The sequence below is a fragment of the Zonotrichia leucophrys genome, chromosome 28, assembly GCF_028769735.1.
Source record: "Zonotrichia leucophrys gambelii isolate GWCS_2022_RI chromosome 28, RI_Zleu_2.0, whole genome shotgun sequence".
Taxonomy (NCBI): domain Eukaryota; kingdom Metazoa; phylum Chordata; class Aves; order Passeriformes; family Passerellidae; genus Zonotrichia; species Zonotrichia leucophrys.
In genome coordinates, this window is record NC_088197.1 from 796,057 (window position 1) to 816,480 (window position 20,424).

Genomic DNA, 20,424 nt, shown 5'->3' on the forward strand with positions numbered 1-20,424 from the left:
TGCTGGGCTGGGAGCCAGTTGGGTCTCTACTCCTTCACTGAATTTAGTAAATCAGAGTAATTCCCCAGCTGTTTCATGTTTTTTTTTTCCATAGGAGAAGTGTCCTGCTGCTTTTGGGGCTGGGGGCCTGAGTTCACAGTCGTTTATCAGGGCTGGTGTTAGAAGCATGTGCCATGTCCTTAGTGTGACCCAAGCTTTGGGCAAATCAGGATGCTGCCCTTCAAAATGGGTGTCTTGGATGTGTCAGACTGTGCTGGTGACCATGTTGTGCTTCTGCAAGAGTAGAATTAGTCAAGACTGTTTTGCCTGCTCATTTGCTGCCTGACAAGATGTTGTTTAAATTGCTGGTTAGACTTTTCTTTCCCTTGGCATTTGCTGTTCTCAGTTGCTGCTTTATTTTCTGTCACCCCAAGTAAGTGAAGGTCTGGATTTCCAGTGGCTGAGACAACCACTGGGACTGGTGAAGTGCAACCTGATGGAGTTGAGGACTGACACAGAAACATGTGTCATGTCCATTGGAAGAGCATTGTTTGTGAAGTCAGTCTCTTGGCAATTCAAGCTTGATGCCCAAACTTGCCTTCTGCCTCCCTGGTTAAGGTTGGGTTCACCTCACCTGGGCAGAGGGGTCTTGCCAACCCTATGTGGGACAGGAAGGCCGGGGAGGAATGCAGTAGGTAGAATAAAAGCAATTCTCCTGTATATTTAAAGCAGTAGTAATTTAGGTCACCTTAATCTGCTCTCCCTCCTCCCTTTCCTGTGGGATGGGAGAATATCCCAGCCATGTGTGCTGCAGGGGGATGATGAGGGGGGACCACCTTCCTCTTGCTGCTGTCGAGCTGTGGTGCATCCTGTGGTCTTGGGAGGCTTCTCTACCTGTTTATTACCTACCAAAATAATCAAATATAGCTCTCCAGCAGTACAGCAAAACAGTGTTGTTTCTGTGCATGAGATGAATGACTTCAAGGTGATTTAATTCAATTATTTCAACTATTTTTTGGGGTGGAATTCCTGATTTGTGGATGGAACTGTCATTCTGGTTTAAGGACGAGCATCCTGCTGAGCTCTAGGAATTTACCTGGTTTTTCACCAGTTATAGTTGGGCAGCAGTACAGTCACAGCATTGCTTCAGGTGCTGTTCACTGCTGGTCCCGTCAGCCCTTTAGTGATGGAGTTGGCTCAGAATGGCTGTGTATGGATTTTTATCTCATTCAAGGCTGAGCTCAGGTAATTCAGGCCACTTGGCACCAATTTGAGCAACTTGAGTGGAGCAGTTTGGGTTGGTGCGTTGATACAACTCACAAAGGGTTCAGAGCACTTGAGTATTTTTATGTAATTGGCAAATTTTGAGAAGTTTCATGAAATCCTTTCAAAGCTCAAGACTCATCTCCTGAGTCCTGTTAGGCTCCCAGCAGACCACAGTGCTGGAAACCACAGAGTCACAGAATCTCCTGGGTTGGAAGGGACCCATGAGGATCATTGAGTGCAGCTCGTGGTCCTGCACAGGAGAACGTCCAGAATGCCACTGAGTGCCTGAGAGCATTGTCCAACACTTGGGAACTCTGGCAGAGTTCAGGCTCAGCCACCAGCAGTGCTGGGTCCTGCTTTGTCCAACACACTTGATAAAATTTTGGGAGTCACAACAGCTGAGTGGGACATGGCTGGTTTCTGCCCTTGGAGCCTGCTTGGTTTTGTGACCACAGTGGATCCCACAGAGGGGACAGCCCAACTGAAGTCACTTGATCCCTCTGGTGTCTGTTGATTTTACTTGAGGTCCTGAAAAACTGGGGCATTTAAGAAAAACCTTCAGGCTTGGCATAAGGCCTAGAAACACGTGTGTGCATTGTACAAAGTAAAGTGAAGGTGATGAACTGGGGCCTTCCATGGCCTCTGGTTGAGTCTTTGGGATGTGCAGCTCTCATCCCAGTGTAGGGCTGGAACTGGAGCTCGCCCTGGCTTTGTGACACCGATGGCATTTTCCACGTGGGTTAATGGGGGAGAGGGAAGAGTTCTCTGCAAGGCAAAAGTGACTTTGTTAAAAGTCTGCTGCTCTAAAATACCAGGGAAGATCTGCCTGTCTTTCTGCTGCCTTGTCATGTTTGGCACATTCTGTGACCTGGGCCAAGGCACAAGGAAGTATTGCCAAAGCCTCTGCTTTGAGGAGGATGCAGCAGCTGAGGACAAAGATGTTGCAGTAGTTTTTCTTTCTGTAGTTTCTCTGCACATCTGATGGACCAGATTTTGTAGATTTTTCAGTATAAAATTGTCCATTATTGCAGTTTTCAAGGGGAGGGAGCTGGCTAAAATCCTCCTCTGGCTGAGTGCTCCTTCCCTGAATGTGCTGATGGCACTTCAGCAGTCACAGTCACTCCACTTGGATGCTGATGTGGAACTTGGTTGTCTCTGTGCATTCTGGATTCCGCAGTTTCTGTCGGTGTAGCTGGTTCTGCATCCCTGTGCCAGGATGAAGGGGTGGTGTGCTCAGTCCCACATGCAGCCCAGAGGGCAGATGTAATACCTGAAACTGCTTGTCTTCTTTTTAAATGTCACTTTTAACTGGGTGTCATCTGCAAAGTGACAGTTTTCCTCCTCTCTGTACGTGTTGGGTGCCGCTCTCTCCATCTGGCTGGCTGTGTTGACGGGGGCAGTGTACAAAATGCTGGCAGAAATGCAAACTGTAGAGATGTAAAATAGTCCCTGACTTTAAAGCTGGAATAGAGAGAGCAGAAAATGAAGTCTCAAAGCTGTGCTTGTCACTGTTAATGACATGCTCAGTTACAGACACTTGCTGAGGTGGAATTCAGAAATAAGGCCTTGGGTTTCACTCTTGCTTAACAGGTAGGGATTATTTGGGAGTTTAAGTAGAACATGTTATGGGGTGATTTTTGTGGTTGGTGAGGACTGTTTGTTCAGTGATTAGAGCTGAAATCTGGAAGGTTAACAATTGCCTTTGCTTAATGGAATGTTTTTTCCCCTTGTAATTCTGAGTTACATTACAAGACAATGAAGTTTTTCAGGAGGTGGATATTGTGTTGCATTTTGTAGCTTTTCACAGAATCCTGGAATATCCTGAGCTGGAAGGGACCCTCAGGGATCATCCAGGCATTAACCAGGAGACCCCAACACCCTGAGCACCCCCGGGAGCTCCTGCAGCTCTGGCAGCCTTGGCACCATTCCCTGGGCAGCCTGGGCAGTGCCCAGCAGCCTCGGGGGGCAGAACCTTGCCCTGAGCTCCATGCCAAGGCCTGGCACAGCTGCAGCCCTTGCTGGGCTCCTGTCCCTGTGCCAGAGCAGAGCTCAGCCCCTGCCCCTGTGCCTGCCCTGGGGAGGAGCTGCAGCCCCCGAGGAGCCTCCCCTCAGTCTCCTGGGCTGCAGCTGAACCAGCCAAGTGCCCTCAGCTGCTCCTCAGCCCTTCCCCAGCTCCGTGTCCCTCCTCTGGGCACTCTCCAACAGCTCTGGGTCCTTCTGATCCCGTGGTGCCCAAAGTGCCCCCAGCACTGGAGCTGAGGCTGCAGCCTCATACTGATTGATGTACATATGGATTTTTTAAATTCCAAGATACTTCTTCTCAACCCAGCATCTCTTCAGGCTTAAATTAATTTTGATGGTAGAGAACTGCTGACAGTCTTTCTCCTCTGTAGTCTCAGAGGGTTGGATGTTTGTTTTCATTTCAGTATTGGGCAGGAGTCACTGGTGGATTAACTATCTGGGACACTCTTTTGAGTAAGTGGCTTCTGGACTGATAATGCCAGAAAATGCTTATTAAAGAAAATGAGAAACGTGGCAATTTGGGAGGAACTTGGTTTAATATGTGCAGGCTCTGGTTTTGCATGGATGGGATGGCAGTGCACTTCCACAGGGGATGAGATTTAAGGTTTATAACAATCTCAGAGACATACTGTGGCTCCCTGAACTTCCAGATTTTCAAACACAAAGATTGGATTTATTTTTAATCTTTTCTAAACTGAAAACTGGGAGTGAAAGGAGGCTAGAAGTGCCCAGCATGAAGAGCAAACTGTGACCTAGAGAAACAAGGTGGGTTTTTACAGCAGCTGAAGAAATTAAATTTAAATGCTGTTTTGCTGTGAAGTGGGTTAAAAACTTAATCTGTAAGGGTGAGGTGGGGTGAAAACTGACTTAATTCAAGGCCTGTGGGAGGGAGGGATAAGATGTGTCTGAATGGCAGCTGCTCATCTAAAGGAAAAAGGAGTGTGTTGCAGGCAGAAGTAGCAAGTGCTGCCAGTACTTCATGTTTTCTATTAGAGCTCCTGCTTTTGATTTGACAGGAAAACAATCTCCAAACCTCCTTTGCCTTATGACTCACCTTTAAGTGCAGGCAGAACCAAGGCTCCCATTTTGGTGAAGAGGAAACCAAGACTGAGGCCCATCCTAAACCGTAGAGCTTGGTCAGGCCACCCTTGAAAGGGGCTGTGGTAGCTGCAGGATGGTTCTGCTTCATCACAGCTGCCTTCTCCTGTTCCATGGGCACCTTCCCCTGCTGCTCTGGGCTCCCAGCTGCCCTCCTGCCCTGCTGTGGGAAAGGAGCCCAAGCTGTGCCTTGGTGGGACAGAGCTGGGGGCTGCAGCCATCTGCTTTGGAAGGAGGCTGCTGGGTTGGGAGCCAGGAAATGTAAACCTTAAGCCATGAGACTGCCCTTGTCAGCTGCAGAATCCTTTATTCCCCACTGAGAGCTGCTGTGTGAGTGTTGGCCAGTGTCACCACACACCTCTGTGTGTTCCTGCCTCCACAGCCACCACCATAAACCAGAGCTGGTGGCTGGGAGGAGAAGCCTGAGCACACAGCTGGGTTGTCCTCCTGGAGATGCTTTTCAGAGAGAATATTTGATGTCAGTGTGCCTGGCTGTGGCTTGTGTTTATCTCCAAACAGAGGAGCAGATTGTGCTGTTCCCCCTCTCTTTTGCAGGTCAATGGCAGTGTGTGTTTGTTTGATCCAAATTTGTAGTGTTCTGGTTCAGAGGAACGAATTTATTTCTTGTTTTATTGAAGTCTTAGCAAACAGTGTTAAAGAATTCATGAGGTTCTTCTGTGTAGTTCAGAAATGCTAAGCTGAATTTCCCTCCATGCTGCTGGCTTGAGTTGTGTGCCCAGCAGGACCAGAGCAGTGATTGCCCCCTGTGCTGGGCACCCCAAATCCTGGGGTCACTTTGGGCCCCTCACAACAAGAAGGACTTTGAGGGGCTGGAGGGTGTCCAGAGAAGGGAACGGAGCTGGGGAAGGGGCTGGAGCACCAGGAGAGGCTGAGGGAGCTGGGAAGGGGCTCAGCCTGGAGCAAAGGAGGCTCAGGAGGGACCTTGTGGCTCTGCACAGCTCCTGACAGGAGGGGACAGCTGGGGTGGGGTCAGGCTCTGCTCCAGGGAACAGGGACAGGAGAGGGAACGGCCTCAAGGTGGCCTAGGGGAGGTTCAGGTTGGACACTGGGAAAATTTCCTGACTGAAAGAGTGCTCAGGCCTTGACAGGCTACCCAGAACAGTGGTGGTGATGATATCCCTGGAAGGAAGTGTTCAAAAAACAAGTGGAAACGGCACTTGGCTGTATGGCTTAGTGGGCATTGAGCTTCAGTAGAGGTTGGGCCTGATGATGTTGGAGGTCTTTTCCATGCTTGGTGATTCCATGATTCATGTGGCATCCCAAGTTTTTCCTTGTGCTGGGCAGATGCTGAGTAAAGCCCTGAGAAGGGCACAAGTTGTTCAGGGCTCTGTTTGAGAACCTTGGAGAGCAGAAGTAGTTCCCAGTTGCATCTGGAGCTTACAAAGTGATTTCAGTGCACATTTATGAGCTGTGTAGGCAGCCAGCCTGGGCTCTTCCTGAGGTGGTCACTTGTGTTTTTGCAAAGTCATTGTCTTGGGAATTCAAGCTTGATGCCCAAACTTGCCTTCTGCCTCCCTGGTTAAGGTTGTGTTCACTCCACCTGCGCATCCTACCTGGGTAGAGGGGTCTTGCCAACCCTGTGTGGGACAGGAATAGTCTTAGTTGTAGTCAGTCAATATTCTTTAGTTGTAGTTCTCTCTGTTTAAGGCATGCCTTTCCTCCTCCTCACTGGAGAGGAGCTGCCCTGAAACCCACAGCACCAGATCTGGAGGCTCTGGCAAGCTGGGAAGAGAGCTGACCCAGCTGGCTGGGGTTCAGCTCCAAGGTAACCTGTTGTCTTTCATCTGTCAGACACATCCTAGAAACCACATCACTTCAGAGAGACCTTGAGCCCTCCTCTGTCCTGTGCAAGTGCAGGAATGCCAAGGTGAGGCACATCCCGTGGCCTCTGCAAGCTCAGCCCAAGCTGGTGCTGCTCCCAGAGGGGTTTGTGGCTGTGCTGGGTACAAGTGTGTGCTCAGCCATGGGGGAAACGGTGCCAGCAATCTGCAGGGTCCTCAGCACCTGGGAGCCTGCAGGAGTTTAGCAGAAGAAGCTCGGCAGAAGCCTCAGTTCTGCCTGAGCAGCGCCTTGGGAGCCTGAGTGCTCTTTTGGAATTTGCTCTTTCTTCTTTTGCATCTTTGGTTGGGCACATACCTGTGCAGAGTCTGGAGATCTGGCTCCCAAATGAATGAATAAATGGGCATTGTTGCACTTGGCTAAATAGAAGTAATAAATTCCTGGCTGAGCCTCTTAAGTGCAAGTCCTCCAGAAGAAGCTGCTTTTCTGCCCCAGCTTTGAGCAGGCTGCAGGTGTGTGCCAGAGCCAGCCTGTCCTCCAGCTCTGGCTGCCTGCGCTGCAGGAGGCTGGCCCTGGTCTCAGTGCAACTGAGACATCCCTGTAGCCCGGCATGGGCAGCAGGCTGTGTCTTCATGCCCTCCTTGTGTGTCTCACCTGTTTGAATTTCCTAGTAAGAGCTCTAGAAGTGTTTTTTGAGATGTCATTGTTTTTTAGGTATCTCCTTTTCAGCTCCTAGCTGAGTCACTGGCTACCATGCTACAGCCAGGATCCCAGGGAGAGGAGAGACTTGCTGAAACTTTGAGTTACAATTTTTGGCAGCACACTCCATCTTTGGAGCTTGTTCTGCTGTGGTTTTCTTCCATCTGTTCAGGTGCCTTTGTGAGAGCAGAGCAGGAGCACCTGACCCAAACACTTGAGTCACAGAGAGCAGAAGGCCTTAGCTAGGCTGGTGAGAAAAGAACATGGTAGTGAGCAATAATGTAAATTTATTCTTAACCTCCAACTCCCCACACCTTGTGTCAGTAGCTGTTGCCCTGGAGGTCATTCCTGAGTGTGACAGCACAGTGACCTGTCTGTCCCGAGCTGCTGCTGCAGCTCTGGGCAGTGTTGGCTCCCAGAGCCCCAGCTGGTGAAGAGTGGAGGCTCAGGATCCCTTCCTGGCCACCAACCCTTCAGTCTGGGGAAGAGAGAAGGTGTTGGCATGTCCAGGGAGGGGAGGGATCATGGAACCACAGAATAGTTTGGGTTGGAAGGGACCTTAATGCTCATCTTGTTCCATCACCTGCCATGGGCAGGGACACCTTCCACTAGACCAGGTTGCTCCAAGCCCCATCCAACCTGAGCTCGAGCACTGCCAGGGCTGGACAGCCACAGCTCCTGAGGACATCCTGTGCCAGGGCCTCGCCACCCTCACAGCCAAAAATTCTTCCCAACATCCCATCTAACCCTGCTCTCTGGCAGTGGGAAGCCATTCCCCCTTGTCCTGTCCTTCTAAGCTCTTGTCCAAAGTTCCTCTCTGGCTCTCTTGGAGCATCTTTAGGCCCTGCAAGGGGCTCTGAGCTCTCCCTGGAGCCTTGCCCAGGTGAACACCCTCAGCTTCAGAGCAGAGGGCCTCCTGCTCTTGCTCCAGGTCCTCTGGACTTGCTCCAGCAGCTCCATATCTTGTTGATGTTGGACCCCAGACCTGGAGGCAGCTCTGCAGGTGGGACCTCACGCAAGTGGGGTGGAGGAGCAGAATCCCCTTCCTCAACCTGCTGGTCACAATTCTTTCAATGCAGCCCAGGATCCATCTGGATCTACCTGGAGGAAAGAATTTGCAGTAGCTGGGATGGATTAAGCAGAGTTTGCTCCTGAAGAGCTGGCCAGCCCTCACTTTGTTGTGCTCTGGGATGTGGATGGGTGGTGCAGGAGAGGCACAGGCATCAAGGGTGGTGAGGTGCTGCCAGGCAGGCACAGGACATGCTGATGGGAAGGAGTGGAGTTGGAAGAGTGAGTTTTGAATGAGACCAAGAAACCAGCTCAGATGAGCTGTATCTGCAGCCTGAAGAGCTTGGATTTCTCCTTTTTACATCAGCAAAAACTCAGGTTTATTTAGAAGTAGGTCATAGAATCATGGAACCATTAAGGTTGCAAAAGACCTGCAAGATTATCAAGTCAAACCTTGACTGGATGTGTCACTGCTCTGCTTTTTTAAGCATGTTTTCTTAACTGTGTGTTTTCATTTGTACCTGGTCAACTTGAAAACCATGTCTGAGTTGTGCAGAGGATGTGCTCTTTGAGGGCTGTATCACAAACTCACACTCTAAAAACTGGAAATGCAACCTAATGCTTTTGTCTGGAGATCTGTTTTTGAAACAGGTAGAAGTTAGAGATCTCCCTGCCTCCTTTCCCACCCAGGCCTTGTCCTCAGCATTGGGATGCAAAGCTCCACATTGCAGTGTTGTCAGCAGCACCTGTGGCAGCCTGGAAGTGTTTGGTGAAGGAGTTTGTTGGCTGCTCCCATGGGCTGGGTGCAAGGAATTTATCTCCAGTGACGCAGGTTACACGTAACCTTGCTCTAAAATCCCCTTTCGAGTCTCCAGTGCTTGAGCACCCTCAGAAAATCTCTGTCAGGTGATGTTAGCCAGAGTGGAATTAAATCTTACAGGATTTAGCCGAGCAGCTTTGGCTACAGAGTAAATCAGGAAATGCCCCACTAGGTAAAAATCCAGGTGCACCTTTGGGATGTCTTGTGAAGGGTGGCTGCAGTCAGAACAGCTGTTTTCCCTTTGGGGGCTGCTGTTGCTTGGGATGCTGGGATCCCACAGATTTAAAGCTGTGCTGACTGTGGTGGCATCTCTATGTCCTGGTGTTGTGGCAGGTGATTATTGGGAAGCCTCAAATAGATTTCCTTACCTTCTTTGACTGTAGTAACTGGACTTCAGCATGTTTTTTAGAGTGCCAGAAAATGGTGGATACCTTTAATGGGTTGCAGTCTTGTATTCTCAGGCTAAATTAGATTAGAATAATTCCTGCTGGTGAGTGAGCAAGGGGCCCAGGCTCCTTTGAGGAAGACATTTTTAAGTAGTGGAAGTTAGAAATTATCTGGTGGAGCCCTCCCAGAGGGAGCCAGGGCAGAGAGATAAAGTCGGGGGGATAGTTTGTCACTGTCTCATGCAGCCTGCAGTCCAACTCTTGTGGTGTCTGCTGGAATGATTCCTTTGCATTGCCAGTGCTCCCTCAGACAGGCTGAGATCCTCTGCAGGATACCCAGAGAAGGAATATTGGAAAGGGAGCCAAGCTGATGTGCAAAGGCATCCTCCTGCTCTAGTTAAAGGGGGTTTGTCCTCTCAATAACAATATCTTGTGCTATTTATCAGCATAAGAAATTTTAGGATTGAGCACAGTGAATATATCCTTTTTCCAGGTAGCAGTTCCCTGTCCTTTGCCTGGCACCTGCCTTGAGGTGTCCTCACAGAGCCAGCGAGTTCCAAAAGGAGCCTGGCTGGTGCAGGGGCTCCAGCAGCACTAATCCTACCTGGCTGGGAGGTGCTGTGGGCTGACACTAAGCCCCAAGCAGGCAAAGCCTGAGCTATGCCACGATGGAAACCCTGGGTATTTGGGACAGAACAACTGTTCTGGCTGTGGCAAGCAGGGTGTAAACTCAGATTAGTCAGGTCAAGCTACTCCCTCATTATTAGTGGCATTGGGAGAGCAGCATGTTGGAGGATGGAGGTGAGCCTCCTTCCCTGCACATTGGTAGGACATGTTAAAGGTCCTGGATCCTGCTTCTCATCCGGAGTCTGCAGGCAGGGGGGATGCTTGGAAAATGAAGGAGGGAAGTGAATTCCTTCACTGCCTTGTGCTTCTCTGACCTGGGTTTGGGAAGTGCCTCTCAGGGACCTTGTGGCAGCTGGAAACTCCATCTGAACACACAGAATAGAGTCCCAGGGGTACCTGGGTCATGTGCTACATTCAGGTCCCAGTGGTTTTACAACACAGCTAGAAAGGCAGCAGGAGGTTCTGTGTCCTCTTGCTGCCAAACCTCAGCTCTGGGCAGGCAGGACATGCTGGAGTGAGCAGAGTCAGTGGGTTGTAACCTGCTAGTAGCGGATTTGAAGCTTATCCTTCCTTTGAACAAAGGTAAGGGCAGCTGAATGTTGCTCTGGCTCTTCTGGATGATTGTGAGGAATGTGGCTTCAAAGTCCTTCAGCCTTTTATGGCCCTGCTCTAAATTGGCGTCGTGGTTTGAGTGTGGCACCTCTGTGCATGAGTGTCATCACAGGCACAGAACTGGCTCTGTCCTGCAGAGGTGACGCTTCTGCTCCATGTTTGCTGTCTCTAATCCTGCTCCAGCTTTGTCGTGAGTGCTGGTGGGCAGATTGGGCTTGCAGGTTGTAATAAACAGCGAAGGCAGAAGGAGGGAAGAGGCCGCCATTCCCAGGCATTCCCAGGCTGCTGCTGGGTGTCCGACCTTGGGAGCCTCCCCTGCCTGCCCCCACTGCCCGGGGGGACGTGCTGGGAGCCTGTGTTCCTCCCTGCACGATCCTCCCGTGGCCAGCGTGTGGAAGGGAGCAGGAACACGGTGTTCAGATAAGGCTGCACCTTTCCCATGGAGCAGATGTTTGCCCGAACATCCCCCTGGATTGCATAATTACTGAGGCGAGCGGCTGCAGCCTGTTCCGCTGCTGGGTGGCAGCTATTGTGTGCTGCTTTTGATGAGATTCTTGTTGTGCTTTTTGTCACTGTGTCACACGCTTTGGGCTCAGCACTCCAAAATTGTCCTTTTTCTACGTGCAGCTGATCCAAAACAAGAAAACAAATCAGTTCTTTTTGAATTTCATTTCCCTGGTCTTGTCCTGCTTGTTCCTCGCTGTAATTGGGCTTTGGTGCTGTAAGTGCTTTTGCAGGGAGTTGTTAAGGAAGCGTTGCAGTGTGGTGATGTCCTGGCTCAGCTCCCTGGGGAGGGCTGAACTCGGGGTGCTGCGCCCCGGATGTGCTGGCACCTGCACTGACGATGAGGAAGGGACGTGTTAACTCCCTGCTTGCGTCTTCAGCTGGGATAAACGGATTTATTTTTGAGGCAGAAAGAGTTTCTGCATAAACCCAAAAATAAACCAGGCTGGTAGATGCCTTTACTGCAGAACATCCTTTTGTGGCAGTGCCTGGCAGTGCTGATGCTCCATAAGCTGGAAGTTTGCTTTGATCAGGAGAGCTGGGCTGTAAAATACAGGTTCAGTGCTGATCCCTAGGAGCCAGCAGGGGAGCAGCTTCTGGGGTCAGAAACATGAGGGGGTGTCTGGGGCTCCCTGTGCCCGTCTGTCTCCACTTAATGGAAGAGCATGTCCATGCCCGGGGTGGAAAGGAGGGGTCAGCCGTGTCACTGCTCTCAGCAGGTAGCACAGCAGTGCCCCGAGGCCCAGCCTGCACATTAAGCTCTTTCCCTTCGTTTGTACAAGCCATTTATTTGTACAAGCCTTGCTGTTCCCATCCCCAGCGTCTTGCTGAGGAAAACAAGACAAAGGCCATGGGAAGAGTGCATCACTCGGAGCTGGGGCAGCAGATCCTGGTGTGCAAATGTTGTTTTATGTGAAGGTGGCTCCTGTGTGCTTCAAACAAGGCACGGAGCCCACGTGGGTGACAAGAAGGAGCAGAGGACAGGGAGGAGGTCAGGGTGGCTGAGGTGGGATTAAACAGGATTATTTCTCTCTGGCCTCTCCTGTACCCAGTTTGGATACTGCCTGGTGCTGCCAGCATTTCTGCTGCAAACAGCTGCTGGACTGTGGATGCTGGCTGAAGTGTCCTGAGGAATGTTGAGCTACCTGTGCTGCAGGTGCGTCAGAGCCAGGCCTCTCCTCCCCCTGTGTGCTTGCCCATAGGGATGGAGCCAGCCTTGCCTGAACACTGGGATGAGTAATGGGGTGAGCCAGGCAGTAGAGAGGGTCAGCACCAGTTTTGTGTGGATGATCCCAAAAGTCAGTCAGTCTGGCCATGCTGCAGGGAAAAATAAATACATTTAGATGGTAAAGCTTTATGTAGGTTCTACATAACAAGCAGAATTTATCTCAGGTTGCTTTATTTCTGTCTTATTTCTCCAAGCTCTCAGATGCCAGGAGCAGTGATCCACACCCAGGGTGCTGAACAGCTACAGCTCTTTTGCCAAGAGATATAGCACATGTGAGGGGAAAAAACCCCAACATTTTAATTTAATTTTGTGCCTTACTTGATGATTCTCATCTGAATAAAATTGTGTTGAATTATGGGAAGAAAATATATTTAATGATCAGAAGTAGATGCCTGGGAAGGGCAGGTTGCACTCAGCTGCCTTCTCTGGGGGGGCTCAGCCAGCTCCTGCTCCCTGTGGTGTCCCCTCCCCTCCCAGGACTGCCCTGTGCTGCTGCTCCGTGTGCTGGGAGCTGGAGCCACACGTGTGGCATGTGAGAAAAAATTCAGGGATTGCTTTTGCCTGTTCCTTGAGACACAGCCTGATGCTTCTGCTGGCTGCTGCTCTGGATCAGAGGCTGCTTCCCAGCTCAGGAGTGTTTTCTGGCTTGCAAGAGAGATGGAGAGGGACTCTGGAGAAGGGCCTGGAGGGATGGAACAAGGGGGAATGCGCTGTCAGAGGGCAGGGATGGATGGGATATTGCAAAGAAGTGCTTCCCTGTGAGGGTGCTGAGGCCCTGGCACAGAGTGCCCAGAGCAGCTGTGGCTGCCCCATTGCTGGAGGTGCCCAAGGAGGGGGCTCAGAGCACCCTGGTCCAGTGGAAGGTGTCCCTGCCCATGGCAAGGGCTGGAATGAGATGAACTTTAAGATCCCTTCCAACCCATACTATTCCATGGTTTGCTGAATCACCTTCCCCCAGTCTCCCTTAAGGTTAATTTGTTTTTACCAGCAGTCTCTTACAGGTAGTAACAGTGGTCTCTTTTGATGGATATGTTTAATTTCCATCCTTTCTGCCTGTATATATAGCAATACATGTGCAGGGACTTTAACTTCCACACCTCCTGTCTTGGCATTCTTGTTCCTGCCTTTGCCTGTAAGGCATTGACTGAGCAAGCTGTATTAGGGGTCGGATGGAACAGGGAATCACGTCCTGGTTACAGTCTCCACATCCCCTCATTGTCCACATGGGCTGCTCAGCTGTGTCACATTGTCTTGTTCTCAATGGAGAAAGTGAAAAATGAGATAGGCACACTCCTCTGGGACACCTTCCACCAGAGCAGGCTGGGTGCAAGTGGCAAACTGCAGGTCTCTGGTGGGCTGGATTTCTGGGAGAGTCATGCTGCTGCAGCCTCCAGCCAAGGAGCTTATGTAGCATTTCTATTTTCACGTATTTTTAGTTCCAGTCACATTGGATGTCCTTATAAACCCTTAAATAAAGTGAAGCTTTTAGTAAAGATGCAGCAGCAGTTCTGATCAGAGAAAGGAGTCCACTGGTTATTCAGATTTGTTTTGACTTCTCTAGGGCATCATAAAGCATCAAATACGTAAAATTTATAAATATATGTCTGTGTATATAAAGAAAACTTCGTTGTTAGATCATGTGGGTGCTGCCCAGGGAATGGTGCCAAGGCTGCCAGAGCTGCAGGAGCTCCCAGGGGTGCTGTGGGTGGGGCTGTTGGGGTGGCTGTGCAGGGACAGGGGCTGGGCTCAGTGGTCCTTGTGGGTGCCTTCCCACTCAGAATATTCCAGGATCCCACTAGGATATTCAGGATATTCTGTGATCTTAAATTAGGCTGCTGCTGGATTTTTGTAAACCTTTTAAGGAATTCCTTTCCAGTGGACAGAAGCCTCTAATGCCTGATTTGATGGTGAAGGGTTTTGGCAAGTCAACCTGCCTCAGCTGGTTTGGAGGGAGTGGAAGGGACACCTTCCACTATCCCAGTTTGCTGGCCTGGAACACTTCCAGGGATGCAGGGGCAGCCACAGCTGCTCTGGGCACCCTGTGCCAGGGCCTGCCCACCCTTACCTTGTGGAGATTTTGCTCTTCTGGCTGGTAGAGCTGAAACTTGAGCCCTTCCCTGTGCAGAGGCTTTCCAGGAGGAAATTCCTGCCTGTCCTGCAGGGTGTCAGCTCAGTGGTGGTGATGTCCAATGTGACTGTGAATATGGAAAAAACACAAGTCAAGTCTGAGATGGGAATTGCTGAATGCCACAACTGAAGTGTTCATTTCAGAGGCTGCACAGAAGCTCAAGCCCTGGGACAGGGTCACTGGAAGCCCTGCACAGATGAGAGCAGAACTGAAGGCAGCAGGTCAAGCGTGCATGAAGTGCCTGGCAGAGCCCAGGCACAGACTGGAGGCAGAAAGTTGGGGTTTCATCTCAAGGTTTCCCTCCAAGAGCCTCTCATCCCATTTCTGAGCACGGCCTGTAAGCCAGCCCAAATCGGATCAGAATTATTTCAATTAGCTCGTTAAGTGTCGAAACTTCCACAGCAGCGCTCCCGCCAACCCCAGCGCTGCCTCGTGGCTCAGTAACCCCTGGAGCTGGAGTTAAATCAGATTTTGCCAGACCATCTGTCAGCTTGTTTGAGCGAGCACAGCCATGTGCCATGCACAGAGGAGCCAGGGGATGATTTTTATATTTTCTGACTAGACAAGTTGATTTTATAAAGCTGATTACTTTTTATTAGTTGTGGGGGCAGAGGGAAGTTTTGCTGGGGTTGCTCTTGCCCACGTCAGGTGTCATTCCTCCCTGAGATCTGTGGTTCCTTCCCTCCAATACCTTTCCTTTGTGTGGATGGTTGCTGTTGATTCCACATTTGGTACGTGTACAGCAGCAGACACTTAAAAGCTGGGAATGAAAGTGGCTTGTGGTAATTATCACAAAATTAAAGATAATCTCCTGTTCTGGAATTATGACAAAGTGCAGAAACGAGCTTAGTGCAGCAGGAGAGCAGTGGCAGCCGTGCAGGGAGAGCACGCTCCCCTGGCCCAGGGCTCTCAGCTGTGCTGTGCTCCCAGTGATTTCCAGTTCTCAGTCTGGGGCAGCATTAGCTCTTTTGGGTTCCCCCATGTTCTGGAAGTGCTGCTTCAGCCTGTGCCCTGGAAGTTCATTAGCCAAATGCTCACTCAGAGCTGTATTTCCTGCTCCCCAGGCCATTGCAGGGTGTTTTGTTCAATGATCACAAAATTGTGTTGGCTTAGGCCAAAGAAGGAATTTTTCAGCACAGTTTGAGCTCGCAGTGGTCCTGAGCCTTGTGGTGCTGCAGTCTGAGAGCTTGAGGAGTGACAGGGTGTCCCTTGTGGTGTGTGTCACCCACCTGTGTTAGGGACACCCCTCACTGAGGGCCCAGCCTGAGTGTGTGCCCGAGGGGAGCTGCTCTGCCCCTTTGGGGTCCCACTGCTCTCTCCTCTCTGCCCCTTTGGGGTCCCACTGCTCTCCCCTCTCTGCCCCTTTGCAGTGGGATTGTGCAGCACAGGGAATGGCATTTCAGTGGCTGTTCCTGAGGCAGGAGGTGGGCGCTGTTTAAACGAGAATAACAAGAAGTGACTCTTCCCGTGCCACCCTGGCTCTGCCCCCAGGCCGGGCTGCAGCCCCAGGGGTGCTCTGCAGACAGCTCCAAATGCTGCCTGACATGACCTGTTCCACATGAGGGACTGCCCAGTTTGTGGAGATCAGGATGGTGAGACACCTGCAGCACTTCTGAGTCAGAGCTGCTTCATCCCCCCTGTGATCACCAAGGGTTTTTGTTGGGTTTGTTGTTTATTTGCTTTCCGGAGTCTGAAATATTTTCCAAAATGTGACTGAGTCACACACTTCCCTGGTGTTGTCATCCCATTATCGTGGAATCTTGGGATGTTTTGGGTTGGAAGGGACCTTACAGCTCATCTTGTACTACCCCCTGCCATGGCAGGGACACCTTCCTATACACCAGGGTGCTCCAAGCCCTGCCCAGCCTGGCCTTGGCACTGCCAGGGATCCAGGGGCAGCCCCAGCTGTGCTGGGCACCTGTGCCAGGGCCTCACCATCCTCACAGGGGAGAATTTCTTTGCAGTATCCCATCTAACCCTGCCCTCTGGCAATAGGAAGCCATTTCTCCTTGTTCTGTCCCTCCAGGCCCTTGTCCAAAGTCCCTTTCCAGCTCTCCTGGAGCCCCTTCAGGTTCTGATGCCCAGGTTCTTGTTCAGGCTCCTTCTGAAACAAGCCCTGGAGCAGCATCACTGCTTCTCTTTGAGGGGGTTGAACAGGTACCATGGGTAAACCCTCAAAGTTCTTCCTTCACCAAACGGGGAAGATGCTGAAGCAGCAGAATTGGGTTGGGGGCTCTTGGGCTTTTCCTGCTCTCCAGCCAGGTGGGACAGAGGACATCCACTCCCTCCCAGGGAAGACCACCCCCTGATCTGAATGTAGATGAACTCAAAACTGCACTCAATGGTCTTTTGCAATTTTAAGCCCTTTCTGAAGGATTATGCCAAGCATCTGTGCCTGTAGGAACACTGTAGGACAGGGGCAGGGAGTGGCAGACTCACAGTGGAAGTAAGGCCTTAAAGCTGTTCCCTGAGTTTGTGTTCTGTGCAGGAGACTCCCCCATGAGAGCTGCTCTGTGCACACAGAGGTGCTGGGGTGCTGTGGGGAGCTCCTCTCCAGCAGCTCTTGATCCTTCATGGTCACTCTCAGGAGCCAGCTGGGCTGGATCTCACAGCCCCACCTTCCACACAGGAGCCTGTGCTCTCTGCTGTCTGAAAAACTCAGAAAAACAAACTCAGGCTAGGAAATGGGAGATGGCCTCATGTCAGAGGGTTTGGGCCTGTGTTTCCAGCTCTGATTTTATACCTAAAGGCTTAAGGCAAAACCCTGATTTCCGCTGTTGGCTGTAATGGAGCAGCAGTGGCTTCTCCTGAGGCAGCAATAAAGATAAATGATGCATTCATTTGTGTGATATATTTGGACATAGGATTCTATAAATATATTCAATTATCAATACAGTTTGTCAAGTGCCTTCTGAGTGGCTGGAATACAGCTTCAGGAGTGTCTCTCTGGGTTTCTGTGTGGATCCAGTTCTTCAGTGTAGTGTGGACCCATTGCTTAATGGGGCAGCAGAGATTTGCAAGACCTCTCTGCTGGAGCCTCCAGGAAATGCTGTTGCTGGGAAAAAATGTGCATTTTGCTGCTTCTGAATATGAAATTGTTCGTGTGACTCCTGTACCATCAGATTCCTGAACTGGTGAAGCTGAAAACTGAGTAAAACCAGCTGCTCTAAGGGCTGGCTGCTGTACTTGAAAAGACAAAGCTTTGAGCTGTTTTCTGAGAGTTTTGGTGGTTGGGTTGGGGTTTTTGTTGGATGTCCCTACTTCTCCTGATGCTCTTCCCTTTTGTCTGCAGGTCTGGGCCCAAAGAAGACACCCATCACTGAGGTGAGATGCGTAAAGCTGGCTTTGACAGTCCTGTGTTGAGAAATGAGAACACAGAGCTCTAGGAAACTCTTCTGCCTGCTTTTTCTGAGCAAAACTGCATTTCAAAATATTTACAAGATTACTACAAAATCTGTATCTGTTATTTGGGAGAAATACAATTAGTGGCAGGTCTCTGGGGTTCCTTCATTGCATCACTGCAGCCACAGAAGGGATGTGGGGGGATTGTGCCCATCTTGTGGCCAGGTTTGGCTGTGTGATCCCTGGTGCCTCTGCATCAGTGACAGGGCACCTCTCCCACACCAGCACCTGGAGGTGGGCACTGGAGAGTGCCCACTGGGCATCCCCAGGCCTCTGTGCTGGGTCTTACCTGTCATTGTCACTGCTTTTAATGAAGGGATGGAACAATTTTCTGGCTAAGAATGATTTATTGCTCAGATGAACATCAGTCTCAGAGCTGTGAGGTTTTAGAGGAGCAGGCAGTCGTCCACAGCTCAAAGTAGTCACAAGTTTTTTGTTACAAGACAATATATAACTTTTTAAACCAATAGACAGTTGCCACGGGGTTTATTTTGCTTTTCTAAGCTATCACCTTTACTTACCTCTGCTGCACTGTGCATGCTTTTATCCAATGGGCTATTATCACACATATACACATATGCTTCTATTATAACTTCTAAACTTTTAGCTTACTCTATACAACCACACCCTTACATTATAAACCCTTCACTGTTTACCCAGTACAGTTTCTCACTTACTTAAGGCATATTCTTACTTACAGCTATAGAAACATAAGTTTATGATTTTTCTGCCTAATGTTTGTGTATTGTATTTTTACATCAATCCCAGCTTCTCCCAAGGCTGCAAATCAAACCTTTCCATGTCTGTGGAAGTTTCTATTTTTCTTATTCCCACACTTACCCACTGGGAGTGAGTTGGGGAGGCTGTGATTTGTGAAGCCCTAAAACAGGGGAACATCTCCAGGGACTCATCTTCTCTTGTAGATATTCCAGGTCACAGGTTCTGAGTCACTGTTACCTTCTGGAGCAAAACTCTTCACAGTTGGCAGCAGGGAATCTAGTAGGAGGCTCTGTGCTGAAAGCTGTTCCCTGAAACCCACACTCATGGTTTAGGGCATCATGTTCAAATGATTTTTGTTTGATCAAATTTTTTTATATCCCCCATCCCATTTTCACCTGTGATGATGAGCATTTATATACATGAACAGCAAAACCTTCCCAGAAAATTGCCTGCCATGTGACACTTGATTCTTTTGTACCTGCACAGGAATGTGTGTAGTGGGAAGCTCAGCTGCTGTGGTTGCATCATTCAGTGCACAAACAGGGCCACTTTTTCTTGCCCTGGAAACAGCCAGAGGCAGAGCAGGAGACTGGAAGAGACTTTTGTCACTGCAGTTCCTAGGATGGCAGCCCCTTCCCCTGCCTGTGTCTGCTCATCGTGCTGGGAGGATGATGGGGAGCCATTGGCAAGGCGGGACAGCACAGCTGGGGCTTGCATGGAGAAAGATCCAAGGGGTTGGTGGAAGGAAAGGCTGAGCTGTGCTGCTGCTCACAGCTGCTGGAGGAGGAGTGCTCAGAAGCAAGGCTGGCCCTGCCAATAAAATAGGGTAGGAAATGGGATTTTTGAAGGAGAGCTCAGACTGCCCCTTAGTATGAGAAGTATGAGCAGATTGACCAGAAATAACTGCAAGCTCTTGATCAAAAGCTAAAGTACAAAGAACTCCTTAGTCTGAGCAAAATTATCCATTGTCTGCTGGAGCAGTTGGTTTGGAGCTGGGTCTGTGCAGCACTCAAGAGGGACGGGGATGGAACAGTGTCACTTGGGAAGTGACCTTGGATCTCTCTGTATGTTGTTCAAAGGAACATCCAGAACTGTTCTGCAATGTCACAAACCCCAAAATGGTGCTGGTCTCTAACAGCATTTCTAGCAGTCTGGTGGGCTCCAGGATCCATGGGGGGGTCAGCTGGCAGAGAGCTTGGGTGGGGTGCAGTGGTGACTGGTGGTGGAGTACAGAGTCCCTAGGCTGCAAAAGGAGCTGCAGGGAACTTCCAACACCTGCTTACACCAGGCTGTTAAAGAGCAGCCCCAACCTGCTGCCTTCTGGGTTGGCAAAGAAAGGCCTAGGCAGACTCAGAGGCAGGAGAGGAGAAGGGGACAGGAGCACGTTTGTTGGCACCCTGAAGTGCTGGCAGTCTATGGCATTTCTGTAAACTTCAAAACTTGTGGAAGAGACATTCCTGTGGCTCACCCTGTGTGGGCTCAGCCTTGGAATTGTAAACAGATGAGATCTTGCTTAAATGGATTATCTCAGTGTGAGAGGGGCTGGGCTGTCCCCATCAGCTGGCTCTGATCTCTCCAGCAAAACCCGAGGTGTCAGTGTGACACCTGAGGGCGTGGGATTTTAAGAATAAGTCTCTGTGGCTGTTTGATTTAATACATGACTGTTTTAACTCAATGGGAACTGCAGTCAAGCACCAGGGCAATCTTGGCAGTTGAATCTTTTCTGAGCTCGGTGTTTTCGCTGAGGGCTCTGCAGTGAGCAGTGAGGGTGTCAGGTGGAGTGCTGCTATTCTAACTCATCTTCAGGGGAGGATTCAAAGAGCTTCACTTTCTGCAGGGTGTTCACCATGAGCCCTGTGTGCAGTACAGTGTGGGAGTGTGTGTGCTGCTCTGTATGTGCTTGGTGGCAGCTCAGCCTGTGCCCTGACTGTCCCTGTGCTCTCCTTGCAGGGCCCCTCACTGCCAGGACAGCCAGGCCAAGGAAAGAGGATTGGTCATCGAAGTGTGGATGCTTCTGGGGAAACCACCTACAAAAAGGTTTGGGTTTGGGGAGTAGGGGATGGCACCCAAGTAGGTGACAGGCTAAGAGAAGTTCTGGCCCAGTAGTTATTAATCTGGTTGAGAT

The 20,424-nt window shown here is 50.3% G+C and overlaps 1 protein-coding gene across 5 annotated transcripts in view; it reads left to right on the forward strand.

Moving 5' to 3' along the window:
- PIP5K1C (phosphatidylinositol-4-phosphate 5-kinase type 1 gamma) overlaps nucleotides 1–20,424 on the forward strand; it is a 52,844-nt gene that overhangs the window by 7,839 nt on the left and 24,581 nt on the right. For all 5 annotated transcript variants that reach the window (XM_064734408.1, XM_064734412.1, XM_064734413.1 and 2 more), the window contains exons 2-3: nucleotides 17,470–17,501; nucleotides 20,250–20,336. In XM_064734408.1, coding sequence (XP_064590478.1) covers nucleotides 17,470–17,501; nucleotides 20,250–20,336 — 119 coding nt within the window. The remainder of the gene's footprint in view (nucleotides 1–17,469; nucleotides 17,502–20,249; nucleotides 20,337–20,424) is intronic.